The sequence below is a fragment of the Phyllostomus hastatus genome, unplaced genomic scaffold (genome assembly GCF_019186645.2).
Source record: "Phyllostomus hastatus isolate PE091 unplaced genomic scaffold, TTU_PhHast_1.1 phas_contig_1, whole genome shotgun sequence".
Taxonomy (NCBI): domain Eukaryota; kingdom Metazoa; phylum Chordata; class Mammalia; order Chiroptera; family Phyllostomidae; genus Phyllostomus; species Phyllostomus hastatus.
Genome location: NW_025333498.1, coordinates 20,645,753 through 20,661,890, shown reverse-complemented (window position 1 = coordinate 20,661,890; position 16,138 = coordinate 20,645,753). Strand labels below are relative to the sequence as shown.

The window sequence follows — 16,138 nt, the reverse complement described above, 5'->3', positions numbered from 1 at the left end:
TACTTATAAGTTCTTTAGCATCTACATTTCCTATACTATTCTTACCCTCTCCTTTTCTATTTTCTACCTATGATCTATGCTACTTATTCTCTATACCTTTTCCCCCTCTCTCCCCCTCCCATTCTCCTATTATTAACCCTCCATGTGATCTCCATTTCTATGATTCTGTTCCTGCTCTAGTTGTTTGCTTAGTTTTCTTGGTTTTTGTTTTTGTTTTAGGTGTGGTTGTTAATAACTGTGAGTTTGTTGTCATTTTACTGTTCATATTTTTATCTTCTTTTTCTTTGATAAGTTCCTTTCACATTTCATAAAATAAGGGCTTGGTAATAATGAACTCCTTTAACTTGACCTTATCTGAGAAGCACTTTATCTGCCCTTCCATTCTAAATGATAGCTTTGCTGGATAGAGCAATCTTGGATGTAGGCCCTTGCCTTTCATGACTTGGAATACTTTCCAGCCCCTTCTTGCCTGCAAGGTCTCTTTTGAGAAATCAACTGACAGTCTGATGGGAACTCCTTTGTAGGTAACTGTCTCCTTTTCTCTTGCTGATCCTAGGATTCTCTCCTTAATTTTAATCTTGGCTAATGTAATTATGATGTGCTTTGGTGTGTTCTTCTTTGGGTCCAACTTCTTTGGGACTCTCTGAGCTTCCTGGACTTCCTGGAAGTCTATTTCCTTTGCCAGATTGGGGAAGTTCTCCTCTATTATTTGTCTAAGTAAGTTTTCAATTTCTGGCTTTTCCTCCTCTCCTTCTGGTACCCTATAATTCGGATGTTGTAATGTTTAAAGATGTCCTGGAGGCTCCTAAGCCTCTCCTCATTTTTTCTGAACCCTTGTTTCTTCATTATTTTCTGGTTGGATGTTTCTTCCTTTTGGTCCACATTGTTGATTTGAGTCCCAGTTTCCTTCCGAATACTATTAATTCCCTATACATTTTCCTTCATTTCACTTAGCGTAGCCTTCATTTTTTCATCTGATTTGTGACCAAATTCAACCAATTCTGTGAGCATCCTGATCACGAGTGCTTTGAACTGTGCATCTCACAGGTTGGCTATCTCTTTGTCGCTTAGTTGTATTTTTTCTGGAGCTTTGATCTGTTCTTCTGTTTGGGCCATTTTTTTTCTGTCTTGCTGCTCCTGTTGCATAGTGAGGGGCAGAGCTTTAGGTGTTCCCCCAGGAGGGTCAACCTACATGGCTGGATTGTGACACTGTGTGGGTGGGGTCCGAGAGGGAAAAATAGCGCTTGTTCTGCTCTCTGCGGATTTCAGTCACTTCTGTCACTTCCCCCAAGCAAATTGGGCCCTTCTGGTGCTGATTCACGGGTGGGTGGGTTTGGTGCATTCTAGGACCCTGTGGGTCTCTCCAAGGAATGCTCCTGTGAGGCTGGGAGTTTCTCCCACTGCCGTGTCAACCCTCACAGGTGTTTTCAGTTAGTGGCTTGAGGCTTTATTTCCCCACACAGGAGCCCTGGGTTACGTGGTCTGTCTCGCTCCCCAGTTGTTTCTTCCGGTTTATCTGAATGGGAATGGGGGGACTGTCCAGTCCACAACCTCCACGTGGCCGGTCCACCCTCTGCTGCCTTGCCAGCTAGCTGCAGCCGTGCACACCCCATTCCACAATCCGCCATCTCACTGGGTCCAGCAGCCACTGCCTTGCCCGCCCCAGTCCTCCACCGCCACTTTGCTGTTTCTGCCCAGCTGCTCATCTCTGCCCCCACTACCAGTCTGGATGAATGTTTCTTCTTTAACTCCTTGGGTGTCGGACTTCCATACAGTTCAGTTTTCTGTCAGTTCTGGTTGTTATTTTATTTCTAAATTGTTATTGTCCTTATCCTGGTTGTGTGAGGAGGCACAGTGTGTCTACTTATGCCTCCATCTTGGCCGGAAGTCTCAATACTTTTTTTTAGAGCAAACATTTTATTGTAACAGGGAACTTAAAATGAATATTCACTCAAAAATCTTTTAAAAATGTATTTCATTGATTATGCTATTACAGTTGTCCCATTTTCCCCCCTTCACTCACCTCCATCCTGCACAACCCTTCTCACCCGCATTCCACCCCTTTAGTTCAGGTCCATGGGTCATGCATATAAGTTCTTTGGCTTCTCCATTTCCTATACTATTCTTAACCTCCCCCTGTCTATTTTCTACCTACCATTTGTGCTACTTATTCTCTGTACCTTTCCCCCTTCCCCCCTCCCCAACTCCTCCACGATAACTGTCCATGTGATCTCCATTTCTGTGATTCTGTTCCTGTTCTTGTTGTTTGCTTAGTTTGTTTTTGTTTTTGTGTTTTTTTAAGTTCAGTTGTTAATAGCTGTGAGTCTGTTACCATTTTACTGTTCATATTTTCATCTTCTTTTACTTAGTTAAGTCCCTTTAACATTTCATATAATAAGGGCTTGGTGATGGTAAACTCCTTTAACTTTACATTAACTGGGAAGCACTTTATCTGTCCTTCCATTCTAAATGATAGCTTTGCTGGATACAGTAATCTTGCATTTAGGTTCCAACTTTCAAGAGTTGGAATACTTCTTTCCATCCCCTTCTTGCATGTAAGGTCTCTTTTGAGAAATCAGCTCATAGTCTTATGGGAACTCCTTTGAAGGTAACTCTCTCCTTTCCTCTAGCTGCTTTTAAGATTCTCTCCTTAGCTTTAATCTTGGGCAATGTAATTATAATGTGCCTTTGTGTGTGCTTCCTTAGATCCAACTTCTTTGGGACTCTGAGCTTCGTGGACTACCTGAAAGTCTATTTCCTTTGCGAGATTAGGGAAGTTCTCCTTCATTATTTTTTCAAATAAGTTTTCCATTTCTTGCTCTTTCTCTTCTCCTTCTGGCACTCCTAGGTTCAGATGTTGGAATGTTTAAAGATGTCCTGGAGGTTCCTAAGCCTCTCCTCATTGTTTTGAATTCTTGTTTCTTCATTCTGTTCTCATTGAATATTTCTTTCTTCTTTCTGGTCCAAATTGTTGATTTCAGTTCCAGTTTCTTTCCCATCACTCTTGGTCCCCTGTACATTTTCCTTTATTTCACTTTTTATAGCTTTCACTTTTTCCTCTATTTTGCAACCAAACTCAACCTATTCTGTGTGCATCCTGATGACCAGTGTTTTGAACTATGCGTCTGATAGGTTGGCTACCTCTTCATCGCTTAGTTGTATTTTTTCTGGAGCTTTGATCTGTTCTTTCATTTGGGACAATTTTTCATCTTGCTGCACCTATTACATAGTAAGGGGTGGAGCCTTAAGTGTTCACCATGGCAGGGCAACCCACATCACTTATTTGTGATGTTGTATATTGGGGAGGGGTCCAAGAGGGAACAGTGCTACTTGCTGGGCTCTAGGCCGCCTTTCAGTCAGTTCCCTGGCTACCCACAAGAAAATTGGGCCCTTCTGGTGTTGATTCCCAGGTGGGTGGGTTTGTGTACATTCTAGGACCCCATGGGTCACTCCGACAAGCTCTCCTGTGAGGCTGGGGGTTTGTCCTGCTGCCACCTCAACCCCCATAGTTCAAGAAATTGAACAAAAAGCCCCATAGGTTTTTTGAGTCAAAGGATTTGAGGCTTTATTTCCCCATGCTGGGACCCTGGGTTGTGCAGTCCATCTTGCTCCCTAGTTGTTGCTCCTTGTTTATCTGCATGCAAATGTGGAACCACCCAGGCCACCAGCTACCAACTCACCCAGTCGTCCAGCTTGCCTCGAGAGTCCTCTCCACTTGGCTGCTGGTCTCTACTTTTTTTACTGGTGTGTATGAATGTTTCTTCTTTAATTCCTTGGTTGTCATACTTCCTTACAGTTTAATTTTCTAGCAGTTCTCGTTGTTTTTTGTTTTTAAATTTGTTGTTGTCCTTCTTTTGCTTGCACAAGGAGGCACCATGTGTCTATCTACACCTTCATCTTGGCCAGAAGTCTCACAGCATTCTTAATACTTTTCTACAGTTCCTTTGACTTTTTTTTAAGTCCGTTGAACATATTTATAATAGCTGTAAATTTATAAAAAGTTAACTGTTTAAATTTAAATTTAACATCTGGGCTTCTTCAGGGACAGTTTCTATTAAAAATTTTTCCTTGTGTTTGGACCATACTTATTTCCTGCATACCTTGTCATTTTTGTTGAAAACTGTACATTTTAAATAATATGTGGTAACTCTAGATGTCAGATTCTTCCCACACCCAGTTTGCTGTTGCTATTACTTTTTGTTTAAATTTCTTGAACTAAATCTGTAAAGTCTGTATTCTTTGTCGTATATGGCTATTGGAATGTCAGCTTGGTTATCTCAGTTGTCAGGTAATGACTGGATAGAGTTTCCTTAAATTTATTTTTCTTTTTAATCCCCATCCAAGGACTTTTTTAAAATTGCTTTTAGAGAGAGGAAGGGAAAGAAAGAAACATTGATATAAGAGAGAGAAACTTTGATTGGTTGCCTCCTGTACACACCCAGACCTATGATTGTATGCAGCCAGACCAGAGATCAAACCCGTAACCCAGGTACATGCCCTGACCTGGACCAAACGCGTAAATCTTCATTAACAGGACAATGCTCCAACCAACTCAGCCACACTAGCCAGGCCTCCTTAAATTTCTTAAATAAGGTACTCTCTGTCAAGGAACTCTCTGTGAGTGGCAGAGCTTGACTTCAGTGCTCAGACACGCAGTTTACAACTCTGTTAGCTCCTACTTCTTTCCTGAATATAGACTTAAAGTCATCCAGAAGTGAAACCTTCAGGCATTCTTAGGTATTTTTCTGGGCATGTGCATAGCCCTATGCATGCATTTGACCTCTGGATTCTCAGGAATATATAAGGATCTCTTCAGAGTCCCCAGTGGGCATCTCATATCCCAGGTATTCTTTTTAAGTTTCTTGGTCATCTTGTTGTTTATACCCAAATGTTTTAACTGCCTCAGGAAGCCAGCTGTGATGTTTAAAAACTGGCACTGATTGTTTATTAAGAGATTTTATTTATTTACTTTTAAAAAGAGGGGAAGGGAGGGAGAAAGAGAGGGAGAAAAACATTGATGTGAAAGAGAAATATCAGTTGATTATTTTATACATGCCCCGATTGGGGACTGAACCTGCAGCCGAGGCATGTGCCCTGACCAGGAATTGAACTGGTGACCTTTCAGTTTGTAGGATGATGCCCAACTGAGCTACAGAAGTCAGAGCAAAAAGGACAGACTGTTTTAACAAACATACCTGGTAAGTTCTGAGTCAGGTCAAATAAACACAAACCTTGTAAGCAGGCATTTCCAGGGCCCAACAGGTCAAGTAATAAGTTACCTGGGAAACGGGCTTTGAAGGGGATCCAACCCTGTTCTTCCCTTACCACAGGCTGGTAAGCCACTGGATTTCACTGTGATTGCAGTGGAACTAGATTACCATAAAGCTGGGAGAAAAGTATGGGACTAGAGCAAATTAAAATGGAAAAAACCTCACTGCTGTTGTCAAGATTCAGCTATTTTTCTTGACAAACACCCCAACTGCTGCAAGCCTTTGGTTAATTTCCTGAGCTCTCAAAAACTTGATTCTGGCCTTGGCTGGGTAGTTTAGTTATTAGAGCATCGGCCCGATATGCCAATGTTGGGTGTTTGATTTCCAGTCAAGGCACATAACAAGAATCAACCAATGAATGCATAAATAAGTGGAACAACAAACTGATGTTTCTCCCTTTTTCTGCCTCCCTTCCTCGCTCTCTGTAAAACCAATATTTTTTTCAAAAAGTTGATTTTGACTATTTTACCATTGGTTTTTTTTTAACTTAATGGAGGAGAGGATTTTTAGAGATCCTTATTCCAGCACTCTGGCTGATATCACCCCACTAAATCTTTATAGAATTATTTGTTTTACAGAGATAGCTGTTTACATATCTGAATTCCTCTCCTACTTCACCCTCTTCCAAACGGAGATTACATTGAGCAGTGAGTGCAGATGGAACTTTTAGACCAATACTACAAAACACCTATCAGGTAAATCTAAGTCTTTTAGTTCAGTACTGCATATACCAGTTCTGTCCAGAAAGTATCCGGCCATGTACTATGAAAAATAGAGATATTTATTGAACAAGATACAGGAAACATTGTACATAGGACAAGGACGCCTCAGTTCCCTTCAAGGTAGGCACGTTGGGACCTCACACAGTTCTCCCAATTGCCATCAGCTGCCCTGTTGTATTTTCCTGAATCTCACTGATGGTCTGAAATCTTTCTCCTTTCAAGATGATTTTAGTTCTGGGAAAAGCCAGAAGTCACAGGGTGCAAAATCTGGGCTGTAGGGGGGCTGAGTCACCTGGGTGATTTGATGTTTCACCAAAAAATAGTGCATGAGATGTGATGCATGAGTGGGCGAGTTGTTGTGATGAAGCTGCCAATCACCAGTTGCCCATAGTTGTGGTCTTCTGAATCATCTGAATAGTTTCCTCAGAGGAATGTTCAAGCTTAATGCAAAATTTGATGCAGATTCAGTCATTTTAAATGTGACGACCATACAGTACACATGTTCACTCAATGGTGCCTACCACCCCCACTCTGGTAGTACACTAGTACAGTGAAGGCATCATATTTCACACATGTGCATTCCAATCTATTCTTCTTGACTGCTAGGTTACATCGATATCACACAAACTGTTCTCCTTATATTAACAATGGCTGGACTTTTTCCAGACAGGCCTCATATAGGGAAGTGAATATACTGGAGTAATTGTGTCTCTCCAGTACATGCCACATGGGTACTGTCACTCTCCTACATATCATGACCCTCTGTTGCTTCTTCATAAACCCTCCACTGCATAAGAATCCACTAGTGGAGAATGGATGTCTCTCTGCACATATCACAAGGGGCTCCTCTGTGACAGAAACTCAGGCACTGACATGAAGATATTCCAAATTCCCAAGGTTCTAATTGTCACCATGACTATATTAATTGGGAATTTACAGACTAAGAAACTAAAATAGTTGGAATTGATAAAGAGCTCTTTAGATGTTCCATTATGCTATCTCTATTCCAAAATCTAAATTTTATAATAGGTCACCTGAATACAGTACGTTAAGTAGCATTATTTTTTACATTTTATCAAAGCATTTGTCTTAGGGTGAGACCTTACCTTCACTTCAGATATGAGAAAACTGAGACACTTCCTTCAGAGACTTTCATAAAAAGCTCTCACTAGGTTCAGCCAAGACTCTAAGGAGGATACCGGTTTTTCCAAAAGATGTTCCAATTCACTCAATGAATAACAAAGTTTAAGCACAAGAAAATTCAGCAAACACCAGACTCTTGGAACTGCAACCGTGCAGGTCAATTGGGTCAGCCTACTTCTTATATATTTTTTCTCCATCTCTATTTATATAAACATTTTTCACCTACCAATTTACTGGAGGGAAAAACTGTCTAATTTATACAGACCCCAAGTTGCTTTCGACTCGGTGGACTCCACTTCACCTGAACTAGGCACTCTCACGTGGTACTCTCGCCACTCACCCCATGCCCAGGGGTCAAAAACAATCTTCACGTGGGTATGGGCAAGTTTAGCTCACCCGTGCTTTCCTTGGTCTGTCCACTGCGCCTTCCGAACCGCACCAGCATCTTTGACGGAGTGCCCTTGGAGCTCTAAGATTTGGATAGGCTACTCGGATGCAGAGCGCTGCAGCCTCCAGCCAGTGGCGTGTTTGACACAACTGCGCAGTTGCTTGGCAACGCCACCGGAAGTGACGGCTGCTGTAGCTGTGGAACGGAGAACCCTAAGCTGTTTGCAGTGATGTTGCTGTCCATAGGCTGCGCCTGCGCGGGAGAACGAGGTTAGTGTGCAAATGGGAAGTCCCCGGGCACTGGCGAAGGGACACTCCGCGGGAGCAGGGCGGAGGCTAGGACCACTGCTGACTACTGGCCTCCGGCGGTGGAGAGGTCTGGGGACCCGGCCCAGCCTGGTGCCTCCATCCTCATTCATCTCATGTCCTACCCCGGATGACCCCAACTAGGTTCCTGTGCCTACCTTCCCGGGGGACTCGGCAGGTGTGTGCAAGAGCGGGGCCTAGGCTTGGTGCGTGCGGCCCACAGACTTCCTTGCGGGTGGAAGGTGAAAGGCAAAGCTCTCCCTTAACTATAGAAACCCAGGGATTAGTTCACAGCAAATCGATTTTTAAATTAGTTTCTCAGGCATGATTCGGGCTAGATAGGGCTTAATTTTTTAAACATAGTAATGTTAAAACTTGAATGTTATCTCAGAACATTAGTATTAGGACCTTTTAGATATTTTAAATTGCTTGGTAAATACGGTAAAGTAAATGTATTTGGAGGACCAATCAGACCTCTAAAAAACACCAAAAATCTGTTAAGATTAGATGCGGGGTTGGTTTCTAAAGACATTTTTCTAACACACGGAGATACAAATGACTTTATTACAAGTTAGTTGGCTACAACACTACTTAGTAGGTGCTAAATTGGAGTCACTTAGAATGAAAGGAGGTAAGATTTTCAATCACTAAAGTTTTAACTCATAGTTGTACTGTTTTTCTTCAGGTTTTCTATCAGATGTTCTACCATAATAATGCTGGTAAGTATGAAAGGATTAATAAAAAATTTTTTAACAAAAATTAGTTTTTGCACATACAGTATTGGTGAGGGGTTTTGGGGGAAGAGAGGAAGCACAGTTTTTATTTTAACTTAAATTTTATTTTTCAATTACAATATATGTTTAATATTATTTTGTATTCGTTTCAGGTGTACAACATAGTGGTTAGACAGTCATACACTTTACAAAGTATATGTTTTTAAAATGTCAATAACTGGGAAAGAGATTTCACCCTACTTGCAAGCTAACAACTTTGCCTGCTACAGTTTTGTAGAAGATGCAGACCCCTAGGTCAGAGATGAATTACAGCAGTAGCAATAGTCAGAATATCAACAATTTCATCCCAGCCCGCACAGGGCCAGAAGTCACCTGCACATAGAGTTAAGCTAAGGAACCCAAATCTTTATTATAATGAATAAGTACTTCAAGGCTGCATATCTTATTTAACCAGTCCCTGATTCTTGGCTGTCCATGTAGTTTCTCATTTCCATGATTGTTAAAAGCATATAGGTTATTGTTAGATAATGGAATCATTGCAGATATACCAAATATAGAATGCTACTGCTTTTGGAGATGATAGTTAATAACTACTTTGGGTATCTTAATAACTTGGTTTCAGAATAGCTTCACATTCTTAAAACTGAATCTTTGTGCACATCCTTATTATTTGAAACTTTTACTTCAAGTACGCCAAATCTTTTAATGTTTATTGATGGCAGAATGTGATATTTGTCTATTATTTAACAAGAAGAAAAAGTAGAATCTGTAATTCTCAACATAATCAGTCTAACGCTTGTGATTTTATCCACTGATACAAAGTTATGTTTACATAACACTCCCTGTTTTGTATTTAAGGTTTTTGTTTCACCAAAATTTAGTTTTTCTTATTGCCAATAGGTGCTTTTCTCATGTAAGAGAAAATAGCATCATTATAAACATGAATTTTAAAATATCTTAAATGAACTTTTACTCATTTTAGGAGTTAAGAAGTCTCTGTTCCTTTGTTCCAAACCAGAAGGCTTTGTTCCCCACATATAGAATAGGAATAGTACTGGTGAGAAACTGGTTGTTATTGAAAACTGAAGATTGTCATTGACTATTTAACCAAAGCTGTATGCTGAAGTAAGTTTAATTATCTTGGAAATACTAAGTTGGGTAAGTATTTTTTAATTAATATTTTATTTATTTACTTTTAGAGAGAGTGGAAGGGAAGGAGGAGAGGGAGAGAATCATCACTGTGTGCTTGTCTCTTGCTCTGCCCCTACTGGGGGCCTACCCTGGCCTGCAGCCCAGGCATGCGCCCTGACTGGGAATTGAACCAGTAGCCCTTTTGTTCCCAGGCTTGTGCTCAATCCACTGAGCCACACAAGCTAGGGGGGTAAGTATTTTTAATAAAGATTTATGTTGAGTGGTGAGAAAAACTAATATAAAAATATATGAAATAAAGAAAAGTCCACTTTTAGATAGAAATTAGTAGTCAACAGTAGAACTAGATTAACTTCAAGCTTATGACACATCTTTATTTTTAGGTTAATAGTTCAGGAATTTAGTAAGTCATAGCTAAGTAAATCTAGACTTGAAGCAGTTTTTTACCAACAATGAGTTATATTTGAAAAAAAAATTAAATTCAGATTTTTAAATTTAAATTAAAATATTTAAATTAAATGCTTAAAAAGGTGTGTTTAATTTAAAATATGCTCAGGTACATAGTGGGAAGGGAGATAAGGGGGGAAAGAAGGGGAAGGGTCATCAGGGAACACATATAAAGGACCCATGGACAAAGACAATGGGTAGAAGGGAAGGGAGGATTGAACCTGGGAAGTGAAGGGTGGATAGGGCAGGGGGAGAGTGATGGGGAAAAAAGGGGAAAACTGTAATTGAACAATAATAAAAAATAAAATAAAATATGCTCAGGTACAGTCCTAATGTGATTGTCAACTATGCCTTATTGCTATTTATCACATTATTTCTATGGGAAAGTGAATTCTGTACTTGAATCTCTGAGAGTCAGTCAGAGACACCTAGATTAGGCATTTAGAGATACAGAGATACTTAATGAAGATACAGAGTATCAGGATGTTACAGGATAGTGTGAAATTAGGTTTATACAGAGGTTAAGCTTGTATTATTATTTACTAATTATTGTATTTTTGATATGAACAACTGGAAACCTACTTTCACTCCACCTTGTATATGTCTAAATTCACACAACAGGAGCTACGCTTAAGATTAATTATTCTCCATATATTCTAAATTTAGAGATGGAATACTTACATGAGTAATGAACTCGGTTCTTAGCTTCACCTTCTGGCTGTCAATTGTTATAAACTAGAGAATGCATGTGCTTAAGCACCCTGTTTTGCATTTTATTTTTAAAATGTAATTCAATTTATTGGGGTAACATTGGTTAATAACATGTTTTCCACTTTTAATTGGTCTCTTCTTTTTCTTTCTTTTTTTTTAAAGATTTTATTTTTATTTATTTAGTTAGTTTTATCTTTATTTATTTATTTATGTATTTATTTTAGATAGAGGGGAAGGGAGAGAGAAAGACAGGGAGACAAATATCAATGTGTGGTTGCCTCTCCTGCACCCTCTATTGGGAACCTGGCCCACAGTCCAGGCATGTGCCCTGACTGGGAATTGAACCAGCGACCCTTTGGTTCACAGGTCAGCCAGCACTCAGGCCCTGAGCCACACCAGCCAGGGCTGGTCTCTTCTTTTTTCTTGGTTGTGGGGTTCTTCACTTGTTTGAATTTCTTGCTAAAACCTCAAAATGGTTATGAAATAGATTACAGATTTAGTGTTATAGTTAGTAATTTACTTTGAGACTAATGAATGTTTTCTTGTAATTAAACATCTTTTTGAAAAAATGACCTTAGTATTTTTAACTGATGAATAGTCTTTAAATATTCTATTTTTTAGATACTAGAGTGTGGTGCTTAAAAGCATGAACTTTGAAGTCAAACTGACCTGACTCCAAATTCTAGCTCTGCCACTTAACTAATATTAACCAACCTAACTAATATTTAAGCACCAGTTTATATATCTTTAAGATGAGGATAATAATAATTCCTATTTAATAGGATTATGACAACTAAATGAGATAATTATGAAGTTCTTAGTTCAGTGTCTTGTGTATAATGATCTCTCTAAAAATATTACTCTTGAGCCGTGCCTGGTGTGGCTCAGTGGATTGAGTGCCAACCTGCGAACTAAAGGGTCACTCGTTCAATTCCCAGTCAGGGCACATGCCTGGGTGGCAGGCCAGGTTCCCAGTGCGGGACATGGGAGAGACAACCACACATTGATGTTTCTCTCTTTCTCCCTCCCTTCCCATGAAAAATAAATAAATAAAATCTTTTATAAAAAGAAAAAAAATTAATTGTCTACACATATTAATTACAGCTTTTATTTGGGTAATCTATAATTATTTATCATTTTTACATAATTTTTATCTGTACCATGTTGATCAATTTATTCTTTTCTTTTGAGATTTATAATTAATGACATACATATCTTTTAATGTAAAAAGACTTAAGTAATTGTTATTTCATAAGTAATGTGATTATTCAAGTATATCCAGACTATTTGTCAGTCCAGAGCTAAACTATTTGGAGAAAATATAAAGAAATGTAAAATTATTGTCAAAAGTTACTACTAGTCTAGGAGAACTGAACTGACCTCCACTTCAAATAATTAGTTTAGAATTTCAAGTACAGCATCATGCAACCATTTAGTTATAACATTGGCATTGATGTTAGAAATTGATTTCAAGCTAAACACCTTCTTAAAAATTTAAAGTTTGCAAGATTTCATGATATGTTAAATTTTATCTGAATTTTGGTTAATACACAGAGACCTATTTAATATGAAGATTATTGTAAATATTTCAAACTAATAAGTCTGGCTGTGTCCTGACTGGTGTGGCTCGGTTGGTTGGGTGTCATCCTGAAAAGCAGAAAGGTCACTGGTTAGGTTCCCAGTCAGGTTACATGCCTGGGTTGTGGATTTGGTCCCCAGTTGGGGTGCCTAAAAGAAGCAACCAATTGATGTTTCTCTCCTCTTTTTCCCTCTCTTCTCCCCACTCTAAAAATAAATAAATAAAATCTTTAAAAATAAAAATAAAAACACAAATGTGGCTGTGATTGATAAGAACACTAAGAGTGATTAGCCTACACTTTTTTCTGTATTACTCGAAAACTTTTCTCAGACTGTAAGAGAATAACTGTGTCATTCCCTCTCTCAGTGGGTAATTCGAGGTGCTTAAGGAGGAGTCCCCGCATGGACGTGATGACACTGCAGATATCCTTTCTAGATACTCTGCTTTTGATTCACATAAAATACTCAAATACGAGCTTTGATTCTTAGGACAAATGCTTAAATGGTTGTCCTAAAATGATCAATTATTTTAATTTGTTTATATTAATTTATTTAATTTGTTATAATTTGTTTAGCAGATTAACACTTAGTAATGTTTGTTAAGTATTAACTAGATATGTTTACAAAAAAGTGTTTAGGGAATATTTCTTCTTTTTCAGGATAACCCAAATCTGTTTTACAACCATGAAAATTTTGCTCGCTTTTGACTTTGACAATACAATCATAGATGACAATAGCGACACCTGGATTGTACGGTGTGCTCCAGAGAAAAAGCTTCCTATTGAACTACAAGATTCTTATGAAAAAGGATTTTGGACAGAGTTTATGGGCAGAGTCTTTCAGTATTTGGGAGATGAAGGTGTAAGAGAAGATGAGATGAAAAGAACAGTGACATCAATGCCTTTTACTCCAGGGATGGTGGAGCTTTTAAACTTTATAAGTAAGAACAAGGATAAATTTGATTGCATCATTATTTCAGATTCAAATTCAGTCTTCATAGATTGGATTTTAGAAGCTGCCAGTTTTCATGATGTGTTTGATAAAGTGTTTACAAATCCAGCAGCTTTTGATGGCAGTGGTCATCTCACTGTGAAAAATTATCATGCTCATTCTTGCAATAGGTGTCCCAAAAATCTTTGCAAAAATGTAGTTTTGGTAGAATTTATAGATAAACAATTACAACAGGGAGTAAATTATACACAAATTGTTTATGTAGGTGATGGTGGAAATGATCTTTGCCCAGTAACCTTTTTAAAGAAGAACGATGTTGCCATGCCACGGAAAGGATATGCTTTACAGAAAACGCTTTCCAGAATGTCTCAAAATCTGGAGCCCATGGAATGTTGTGTTGTAGCTTGGTCTTCAGGTGTTGAAATAATTTCTCATTTACAATTCCTAATAAAGGAATAATATGCCAACAATGGAAATGTGTATCAATTAAGATAAGGTACAGTAGCATAAAACTAAGACCCCCAAATACCAGTGGCTTTAAAAAAAAAAGACTTTTTTCCTCTCCCTTAAAAGAATTCCATAGGTATCTCTCAAGGCTGCTATGTTGCTCTACCAATTTCAGCACTTGGCTACCAGCTCATGATACAAGGTGTGGCTCAGTGGATTGAGTGCTGGCCTGCGAACTAAAGGGTTGCCAGTTCAATTCTCACTCAGGGCACATGCCTGGGTTGCAGGCCAGGTCCCTAGTAGGGAGTGTGTGAGAGGCAACCATACATTGATGTTTCTCTCCCTCTCTCCCTTTCCCTCTCTAAAAATAAAATCTTTAAAAAATTTTTTTTAAAGATTGTTGTTTAGGCTCCAACCCTCACAGCAACATTCTGGCTAGCAAGAAGGGACGCAGTGAGTTGTATATTCATTTCAATTGCATTGGCCAAAATTTAGTCACAATGTCTCCACCTAATTGCAAGGCAGGATGAAAAATACAGCTTTTATTCCAGATGGTCATATGCTTAGGAAAGCTTGGATAAAAGAGGAGTACAGAATGAAGGTAAGTGCAACTAGTTGTCTCTACCAAAGGTGGTTGATAGGTTGTACTGTTTTTATTCTCAGAGAGAGTAGTCTTATATTTTACTTTATTAGATATTTCAAAATCATGTCCAGTAGTTACAAATCTTAAAAATAAGCCTGATGTTTTATGAACAGAAGCCCAACTATATACATATAATGGTCTATTCCCAAGTCAGTGTATTGTAAAGATAGGAATGCAGTATCTATTTCAGACTTTCCTTTTAAAATTAAATACAACTTAATGTTCTCAAATATTTCAAATTTATATCAGTATCACAACTATAACTCCATTACACTGGTTTAATAAGTATATTATACTTGGCAGTGAAGTCTTGAGTGATATGTAATTTGTAGGAATACTCAACGCTTGAGATACTTTCTAATATAGAGATATTAGCAAAATATCAAATGATGTAAAAAGTTTTATAGTTTTACTGTGGCTGGTGTGGCTCAGTGGACCAAGTGCTGACCTGTGAACCAAAGGGTCTCTGGTTCGATTCCCAGTCTAAGGCATATGCCTGGGCTGTGGACCACATCCTTTGATGGTTCCCTCACTTCCCCTCTCTAAAAATAAACAAATAAATCTTTTAAAAAATGTATTATAATTTCATGCTAATTTCTAGGCTCATGTTTTAGGCATATATATCCATTATATAATAATATCAGGATTTTCTTTTCATTATGAACAGCTCCAGAAATAGAAATGATCAATATAATTTAATGGGAAAAAACTTTCCCACAATTTACAATAGCCAAGTGTTGGAAGCAACCTAGATGCCCATCAGTAAATGAATAGATCAAAAAACTATGGTACATTTACACAATGGAATTCTATGCAGCAGAAAGAAAGAAGGAGCTCCTACCCTTTGCAACAGCATAGATGCAACTGGAAAGCATTATGCTAAACGAAATAAGCCAGGTGGTGCAAAACTTGGTACTTTCTAATTTGTTTTTTCAGGCTGAAAAAGTAAATCTTTAAATAGGTTGGATTAAGTTTAAACACATTTAGTCTTATATATTAATCATTTTTCTACTTGTGGAGGCCAGTAACAAATGACAAATTATGGAAGTAAAAAACTAAAACTTTCATTTATTGTGATAGAGACCCAATAATTTGGACCAGATATTCTAATAATCATATCTAAAAAAGTTGATAGGTAAACAAGAGTTTTAAAACATCTGCCTAAGGATATGAGAGACCTGATAACAATGAACAATCGCTAACACAAATCTGCAGGTCTTATGTCACAGTGACAAGCAGCTGCACAGTTGCAAGAACACAATTACCAAACAATAAGAATGGATCTGGCCACAAACCTGGAAGTGCCTGTACCCAAACAGCAGCCCTGCACTTGTCATATGTGCGAGCCCCTCACAAAAGTTATATGCACTCAATAAATGTTAACTTAGGGAGGTCCAACTTAGTCATTTCTATTTCCTTTTAAAAAGTCTAGGAATGTTGTGTTCTCATTTATCTATAGAGTCTTGTGTTCTTATTTATTTTTCTGAGTACATATATGGAGGATATAATAGTGCCATATTTATGATATTGTTTGCATTGTGTTATTTTTTTCCAAATCTTATGTTTGCTTATTTCTAGATAATCTGGTCCTAATCTTTATATATAAGCATCTAAGATATTAATTATTTCATTAGATTGTATTAGATTTAA

At 38.2% G+C, this 16,138-nt stretch overlaps 2 protein-coding genes across 7 annotated transcripts in view; one reads left to right on the top strand and one right to left on the bottom strand.

The window, feature by feature from the left end:
* The window catches only part of CFAP210 (cilia and flagella associated protein 210), a 35,670-nt gene extending 28,028 nt beyond the window's left edge, over positions 1–7,642 (bottom strand). The window contains exon 1 of the mRNA XM_045830273.1: positions 7,532–7,642. Coding sequence (XP_045686229.1) covers positions 7,532–7,580 — 49 coding nt within the window. The 5' untranslated portion in view covers positions 7,581–7,642. The remainder of the gene's footprint in view (positions 1–7,531) is intronic.
* A 64-nt stretch (positions 7,643–7,706) lies between these two features.
* Positions 7,707–13,868, top strand: PHOSPHO2 (phosphatase, orphan 2). 6 transcript variants are annotated; one of them, XM_045824042.1, is made up of 4 exons: positions 7,733–7,792; positions 8,514–8,547; positions 9,545–9,720; positions 13,107–13,868. In XM_045824042.1, the coding sequence occupies exon 4, from the start codon at positions 13,132–13,134 to the stop codon at positions 13,855–13,857; it is 726 nt and encodes a 241-aa protein (XP_045679998.1). In that variant the 5' UTR covers positions 7,733–7,792; positions 8,514–8,547; positions 9,545–9,720; positions 13,107–13,131; the 3' UTR covers positions 13,858–13,868. The 6 variants fall into 6 exon arrangements, with proteins under 6 accessions (XP_045680086.1, XP_045679998.1, XP_045680177.1 ...); XM_045824221.1 differs by lacking the exon at positions 9,545–9,720 and adding an exon at positions 9,762–9,943 and having other exon boundaries at positions 7,738–7,792; XM_045823989.1 differs by lacking the exons at positions 7,733–7,792; positions 9,545–9,720 and adding exons at positions 7,799–8,006; positions 9,762–9,943.
* Positions 13,869–16,138: the final 2,270 nt, after the last annotated feature.